Here is an 8,614-nt window from a genome sequence, read left to right as displayed (position 1 = left end):
TTTCAATTTGGTGTTTAATAATGTGATCAAAATGACAAAGGACCACGGCTATATCATTTCTGTGAACCGATAAATTTGATACAAATCTAAACTTCCTAAAATGTGAATCAGTATCTGAAAGCTGATAGCATTCACAGCTGTCATTATGTGAGACAATGAAATAATCTAAAATCTTGTTTGCTTGTAAAGGCTTGTGTGTTTTTATAAAAGTTTTCCTGGAAACAGTAACCAAGAAAACGAATTACTGTAAATGGCTATCGAACTGAAAAAACCTGACATGCGTGTTTTTCTTTAGAAACATAACAGATATTTTGAACTGTTCTGAAAAATTCGGTAAAACTTGTGTGAAACTGTAAAATATATGAATTTTAAAGTACAATGCGTAAATCTTATTCTTGTATGTGTCCAAACATTATTTATCTAGAAATTTGTGAAAATACGCAAAATTCAAAACAGGTTTTTTTACTTTCATTTTAAATGTTTAAAACGGAGGTGCAGAATATATGACACATCAAAACATGCATTATGAAGAATCAAGATGAAGACGTTTAAAATCAGTGAAAGGACAGATTACAAGAATTGGTTTGCCATTCATTACTTGAGAGTGAAAGAACATGTCACCTTAATAATAATTCACAAAGAACATTTTACCTCAATAGTCACATTTGGTTTATTTGCTGTTATTGTAAATAGTCTGAATGAAATTATGCATTTGTTAATGTTAGAAAAATTTGGAGTCAACGCGTTTAATGCAGTAGATTCAATAAACAGAATCATGGCACTGCACACCTAGCATTGAAGAGTACACCTAAAAAGGAGTTTCTAACTGACTTTCTGCCATGGAATGCAGATGTTCAACTGACAACTTAGTTTGCATTTGGAACCATCTCCTTACAGTGTCATTGGACAAATTACCTGTGCCTACACACTAATAGAAAGAGAAAGTTCTTTCTTTAATTTATCAGTAAATATAAAAAAAATAGGCTACAGCTTTATTTGAAATATAATCTACAGTTTGACAAAAACTGTACATACAAGTGCATTTCACATTGTATTCGCTTGTGTTTCAGCTTTTGAGCATGCAAACACAAAGGAAGATATTTGGAAGAATGTTTATTACCAAAAAGATCTCATCCCCCATTGACTGCCCCAAACATATGTTGGTAGTTAATGGGGGATTAGATTGTATTGTTTTGTGACATTCTTCCAAAAATCTTCCTTTGTGTTTTGCAGAGCAAAGAAATGTAAACAGGTTTGGAACAATCTGAGGGTGAGTAAATGAAAACAGAATTTTCCTTTTTGGGTGAACTATCCTTTTAATGAAGTGGTATTTAACTTTTCAGGTGACCCCTTTTGAAATCCAAGCCTAAACGTGTTAGTAAATTTCATGAATAGACTACTTGACATTCATGGACAGTTTGTTCTTTTTCATTTGGAACATTTAAGCAAGGTGTGTCATGATTCCGCCACCATGTCATGTCTATTGTTGGTCTTGCAGCGGAGTCATGGCATAGCCTTAGGTTTTGTGTAGAGGGAGAAATGTATAACCTTTCGGCTTTCTATACTCTCTCTTTGTTCCCGCCATTTCGTTTCCTCTTTAGCTTTCCTTGAGTGGTTCATCCCCTACACCTGGTCCCCTGTTAAATATCCTTTATCTTTCTTCCCATCAAATATTCTTGTGTCTATTGTGCTGTGCCCATTCGTTGTACCTACTCATGCTTTGTGTACTCTTATGTCGTGTATTGCCTTCAAACGTTTTGGATCTTGTGAGTGTTTGGCACATACCTTACCTTGCTGTGTGTTCTGATGTTGTGCCGTGTTAATATCTAGTCTTGGTTCCTTTTTCCATCCTCTTAGTTGTTCTGTTCCATTGTTTTATTCAACCATGTGGGAAGTATTATTTCGCTGTGTTTTAGTTATCTTGTCTCTTGCTACCGTCATCGTTTTGTTCCTGACTTGTCAATAAACCTTTCGTTAACCCCTTCCCTGCTGCTGCCTGCATTTGGGTTCTTCCACACAAACCCTGACAGAACGAACAAGCTATAACCGAACCCAGCAGGCAGCAAGGACCCAGCATACAGCTATGGCCGAATCCAATGCACCCCTGAGAAGCCACCATGCCAACATCCTGTTTGGGTTCAAACAGGAGTGAATGTCACTAAAGGACTTTGCAATGGCAGCCACGCTGACAAACCCTGACAAGGTGTGTCAGAATTATGTTTTTAAGTTCTATGCACATAATTCTGGTAAAAGAACCATCAGTAAATGTCTGTTAAAAACATGCATGATTCATTGTAATGTTATGCTGAGCCGCAATGACCTTACATTTTCTTTATGTTCACCTAACCACAGATACGTGACGTAAAATACTTTAAAAGGTTATATAAAACTTGTTTAACCACCAAGCAAACCTATGAACAGATACGGTTCAGATCACTATAACTACTCCAGGAATAATGTTTTAATATGAAGTATACCATTAAAAAAAGAAAAGTAAAGGGTTTCATTCATATTTTAATATGATGCTGCACGGCAAACAACAAGCCCAGTGTGTGTGCTTGAAAGAGCTTATATTATACTATGACTAAGCACATAAAGGAACTCATGAAGAGTGTTCTTTTTTGTTTTCTCCAAATTGAAAACCATAAAACCCAAGTAGTATTAAATAGGATGCCACAAGTAACTAAACTCAGTTCAGAAGAATCTGCAAAGGGACTTTGAATGGCTAAAGTACTGTAATTTTTTTCTCAAGTAACCACCAAAGCTCTGGAAATATTTGGTAACACTATAGTATAGGGACCAATTCTCGCTATTAACAAATAAGTTGCTTATTAGAGTGCTTATTAGTAGTATTCTCTAAGGGACGACCTTTATTAGTACTTATACAGCACATATTCTGAATGACCATTTTTTACATCCCTAATCCTCCCCAATACGCAAACCTGACAACTATCATACTGACTATGAATAAGCACCAATTTACGAGTTTATTGAGAAAACATTCGTAGATAATGGTTTGTTAAAGTGAGAATTGGACCTTAAAATAGTTACTTCTAAAACCTTAATGATAAAAACTTTGTTTACACTTTATTTTAAGGTCCAATTCTCAATATTAACAAACCATTGACTATGACCTTTGCATCAGTAAACTACTAATTTGTTGCTTAGGAATAATTAAGGTTGTTGTTGGGTTTAGGGTTTAGGGAAGTAGAATGGTCATGTTAAATATGTGCTTTATTAGAACTAATAAACAGTCAATATGATGTAATAATAGTGAGACTTGCTGATATCTGATTTGATATAAAATCACAATCTTTAAATCACACAAAATTTTATTTAAGATTTAGAAACCATAAAGTAGTCTTCTTAAGGGAAATCAAGGTTAGAATATTTACAAGGTGTCTTTCCCAGCAAGGCCTTAAAAAGACATTAAGAAAACATTACAGAATGGAGAAAAAACATTTTTTTAGATGCATGAACACAGAATTACTTCAACAATTTTGAATAACAGGTAGGTCAAGATACAGAACTGAAATGTATAAGTTAAAAGGTAAGTTGAGAACTGAATGTATGTAGGGAGGAGATGTTATGAAGCCCAATGAATATTATGTTTCATAGTTTAGGCCAGGGGTCTTCAACGTTTTTTGGGCAAGGAACCCTTAGATGAGAGATGCAGGGACCCCCTTATAATAAATGTGTAAACGGAGCTATAAAACACTGTTGTCACAGCAATATTATGTCAAGACATTACATTAGCACTATCATGTTATTGTTGCACATAGGCTAAATACATTTCTGTGTATTATTTGTATTTTTAATATAGATTGCTTGAGTATTTTTAAGGGATTTGCAGCATCAAATATTTTCATTTACCTTGAGAGGGACAATAAATTAAAAATGGCTTCAGTGATATGACTGACCATGGTTAGTGGCACACAGACTATTTTAGTGGAGGCATTGGGGTTGTTCTCTGGATGCGAAAGCAATAAGTGCAGATTTTATGCATTCTGTTGTAAAATCATGCCGTTTTATTAAGTATCATTATTATTTTTTCTTCCACTTCTCTGTGTGTTGTAGAACACACAGCTTTTTTATGATTCTGAGCTCAATTTTTTTTGCAGAGTAGCATCAAATCAGACTAAGACAAGCAACATGATACAACGAGTCTGCGTTATTTTCAGGGAAACTTGTTTGACATGCACCATCGGTACTACACGGTGTGCGTTTCATTGATTTTAATCACATGCAATAGTTCTGCCAGAGCTTACAATGCAGAAGCAGTGACGTGTCATTTGGCTGTCAAACTAGATCTTTAAAGATTTAACAATTTTGAACAGAAGTTATATGAAACATACAGAACCATATGAGAATGCACTTTATTTGCACGCAACTCCATTCATGCATACTTTTATCAGAAGGGAGACAGCTAATGCACAGATTCTAACCCTACTTACTTAAAGAGAACATTATTATTTCTGTACCCAAGCTTTACATTTAACAAAAAGTTGCTTGTGAGCAGTGTTGGGTGTAACTAGTTACTATGTAATTAGTTACTGTATTTTAATTACTTTTCCCTTGAAAAAGTATAGTAAGGGATTACTCATATGTTTTCTGTAATTTAATTACAATTACTTTTGATGTAATTAAACTAAATACTTTATGAAATATATGCGTGTGCAATAGTGTAATTGACATCAAAATTTAAAGTCTTACTTTAAAGTATATGTGCTCACATTTGTAATACTTTGGTCAGTTAATAATATTATTTATTTGAATGAATTAAAAAAGCCGTTTCATGTCTATCCTTGAATTACTTAACTAATCAAGGTCGATGTAGGATATAGAAAGTAATTAGTAATGAGTAACTAAATACTTTTTGGACAGAGTAATTTGGACAGTAATCTAATAACACTATTGAATATGTAATGAGTAACTAGTAATTAATTACTTTTTAAGAGTAACTTACCCAACACTGCCTGTGGGTAAACCTTAATTAGCGGACCCCCTGCAGTTCCACCGCGGACCCCCGGTTGAAGACCCCTGGTTTAGGGCCAATGCTTTTTCATCTCATTTTGCAGTCACTAGTAAGAAGATTTCACTGTGAATGTCTGCCGCTTTTCTAAAAGCTTCTCCTCTAAACATTCAATAAGAATAGGATCTACATTCGGGTCAACTTTATTAACAAACCAGTGACCAAAGTTTAGAAGCCACCTGAGCTCAGCAGCACCAAAAATACACACAGCCCGTACATGCTCACCAGTGCATGGTGGGTATAGATTCTTTTCTAAATACGACCACTTCACAAGATGAGTTTTACTTTGCAGCTCCGAGATTTCGGGGTCAGATCTCGGAACCTCTCCTGGTACTCCCGGCACACGAACCAGAGTTGCCCAAAAATGTTCATCGGGTGAGTATGTGTCCTCAGACCAAGCCAAGAAATCTCTGGCGAGAGAACTCCACTGAACAAAAGCTGCAAATTCTTGAGAGACTGTAAAGTACGCACTGCCCACAAACATTTCGATGTTATGAGGTGGTGGAGATTTATCTTCAGAAGTGCTGACAGGATACTCGTGTAATTCCGACTGGTTATTTCTCAGAGCATGGTGAAAAGTCCACCGTCTTTTCTTTCCTCCAGGTTTCTTGCTCTCCGCCATGTTCTTGCCTTTAAGCATCTTTAGATCTGACACCAGCTCAGCGTTCGTCCGCAGTGGAAAGTCCTGACCACACAGGTTGATGACATACTTCCACTTGACCTCAGACTCCAGGAGATCCGACAGACAATTGAGATCCGCTTTGAGGCGTGAGATGCCTGCATACTGCACCCTCTCCAGTTTTGAGGCGATAAAGACATTAGGGAGGCAGCGGGCCAGTCCTTGCATCGCTGATTTAAAGTCATCTGAAGACTTCTGGTCATAATGTATGCAATAAACATTATGTGGCATATAAATGGCTTTTAGTAACCTCTCCACATAATCTGCATTCTTGTGAACAACCAAAGAGTAAGCAAGAGGAAACTCACGCTCGAACTCAGAGCCTTGTATCAAATCAAAACCCTCTGATTCAAGAAACAAATCACAATCAGAAGTGACAGTCACAACATTTTTGTCAGATGGCCCTGTGTAGCTTTTACGTACAACTAAAGATTTTTGCAATTCCACAGGTTCCATGTCATATATTGCAGAACAATTAATGTCAGCTTTAATTGTCAGTCGTGGTCTCACAAATATTGATCCCAAGGTATTAATGCGACTGTAATCTTCAGTTGAAAACACAATTGTACAAACATATACAAGGATAGTCAATGTTGAAAAGAAAGGAATGACCTTTGTCGGTTTGCGGTGAAGCCAGAATCTCCTCATTCTGTGGGGAAAAATGGAGGCACTGTTACAAAGCTAGTAATTAATGTATTTGTGTGCCTAAAATGAACTGAGGAAGAACAAAGCCTCTTTAAAAATGCTCTTGGTGCTCTGTTTACTATCAGGCCCTGAAGGCTCCCAACCTTAAGACCTTTGTTCAATCTAATTATTTTTATCGGAGCCACGTAAGCTTCTTTGTATGAAAAGAATCAGGGCCTTGAGTCCGTTTCAGCTTTTTAAATTGTCAAAACTTGTTACTGTAAAACAGTTGGTTGGTTGATTGTAAAAGAAATGTTCAAATGTAAAGGTATATATAAGATAAGTACTAAATATTTTCAAAGTTACAAATAATAAAAAATCAGATTTTCAAAGGATTTAAATGATAATAAAATTTAAAATAACAATAACAACATCCATCCATCCATTTTCTACCGCTTATCCGAACTACCTCGGGTCACGGGGAGCCTGCGCCTATCTCAGGAGTCATCGGGCATCAAGGCAGGATACACCCTGGATGGAGTGCCAACCCATCGCAGGGCACACACACTCACTCATTCACTCACACCCTACGGACAATTTTTCCAGAGATGCCAATCAACCTACCATGCATGTCTTTGGACCAGGGGAGGAAACCAGAGTACCCGGAGGAAACCCCCGAGGCACGGGGAGAACATGCAAACTCCACACACACAAGTCGGAAGCGGGAATCGAACCCCCAACCCTGGAGGTGTGAGGCGAACGTGCTAACCACTAAGCCACCGTGCCCCCCACAACAACAACAACATATATAATAATAATAAATAACAAACAAAAAAATACAGAAAACAGCCTGATTCCCAAATGCTGCCAAATAAATGTATTTGTCATTGTCACTATAAGATACATATGTTGAAGACCTGTGGAAAACATTAACATCAAACCTTTTCAAAATTATTTTCAGTTTTACTGTATTTACTATTTCTAGGAATGTGTTTAGGTTTAATTATTAATTTTGTTTTAATCTGTGAACTACTAAATGTTCTCACAAATTTTAAATAAAAATACTGTTTCTATCTGCATTTATTTGCAGAAAGTGAAAACTGGTGAAACAGGCCAAAATAACAGAAAAGATGCTCTATATTTTTCAGACCGCAAAATAAAACAAGTCCCTATTACGTTCATGCAATACAACAGTAATATTTCTACATGTATTTAGGAAAAGTAAAAAAAAAGGGTGATAACCTATTTTTATCACATTTTTCATGTGTCTTGTAATTCCGTCTTTTTACTTTTGCTGTTGGATAAAAACTTTGGAATTGTCTCTTAACTTTTTCCCTGGTTGAACATATTTTACCTTTACCTCAGTAAACAGTGCTTAAAGTTTACTTCTAGGGACGGACAACAAACAGGTTTAATTTGATGAAGTTTTCTCTCTCGTGTGATTTAAGATAAGAGGTTTTTCAACAAATCCTATTCACCCCATTCTCAGAGCTTCCTTTTTTCACAAGTTTGACTCATCATTTGGTTCTAATAAACATTGATTAAGGAAAAGAGATAATAATACTTAAAAGCTTATAACATCATTCAAAATGCAATATATTCTGTTAAATACACTTGCATGGAAATAATATTTATTAAGGTTTATTTCAATTTAAGGACACTAACCCCATCAAAACATTATTTGGAGATTTTAGGTCTTACCTTTATCGTGTATAATGATGTTTTCCAAAGGTGCAGGACTAGCAGGTTAAGTCGACAGGTAGAAATGCTTTAAATATTTAACAGCATGGTAACTTCCTCTATCTACTGTGATGACGAATATCGAAAAGAATTAAAATAATTGATAGGGTGGGGTGCTAGTCAGACTTGGGATCTTTTCAAAGCATCAACAAAGTTTTCAATTTAGTGTTAAATATATAAAAACGTATAAAGAATAATGTGAACAAAAAGACCACGGCTTTATCATGTCTTCGAACTGTTACACATGAATTTGAGACGCATCTAAACTTCCTTGTTGAAAACATGTGCAACAGTATCTGATAGCTGATAGCATTCACAGCTGTCATCATGTGTTCCCCCTGCTATAATGGAGACAAAGACAAAACCTATAATCTTGTTTGCTTGTAAAGGCGTGTATGTTTTTCATTTAGTAAAACGTTTACCTGTAGACAGAAAACAAAGTAAACAAATTACTGTAAATGGCTATCGAACTGAAAAAGCCAGAGGTACGTGTTTTTCTTCAAAATCATAACAGACATTTTGAGCTGTTGTGAAAATTC

At 35.8% G+C, this 8,614-nt stretch overlaps 1 protein-coding gene across 1 annotated transcript; it reads right to left on the bottom strand.

Moving 5' to 3' along the window:
* Positions 1-3,314: 3,314 nt before the first annotated feature.
* LOC130407884 (beta-1,3-galactosyl-O-glycosyl-glycoprotein beta-1,6-N-acetylglucosaminyltransferase 4-like) lies at positions 3,315-8,455 on the bottom strand. The gene is made up of 2 exons (XM_056731202.1): positions 8,037-8,455; positions 3,315-6,360 (listed from the first exon to the last, which is right to left on the bottom strand). The coding sequence occupies exon 2, from the start codon at positions 6,357-6,359 to the stop codon at positions 5,082-5,084; it is 1,278 nt and encodes a 425-aa protein (XP_056587180.1). The 5' UTR covers position 6,360; positions 8,037-8,455; the 3' UTR covers positions 3,315-5,081.
* Between the last annotated feature and the right edge of the window lie 159 nt (positions 8,456-8,614).

This window comes from Triplophysa dalaica, chromosome 19 (assembly GCF_015846415.1).
Source record: "Triplophysa dalaica isolate WHDGS20190420 chromosome 19, ASM1584641v1, whole genome shotgun sequence".
NCBI classification, from domain to species: Eukaryota; Metazoa; Chordata; class Actinopteri; order Cypriniformes; family Nemacheilidae; genus Triplophysa; species Triplophysa dalaica.
The sequence above is the reverse complement of the archived record's forward strand: the minus strand, read 5'-3'. Positions and strand labels throughout refer to the sequence as shown.

Coding starts and splice junctions, on each gene's coding strand:
- LOC130407884 (XM_056731202.1), bottom strand. CDS start 6,359: ATGAGGAGATTCTGGCTTCACCGCAAACCGACAAAGGTCATTCCTTTC.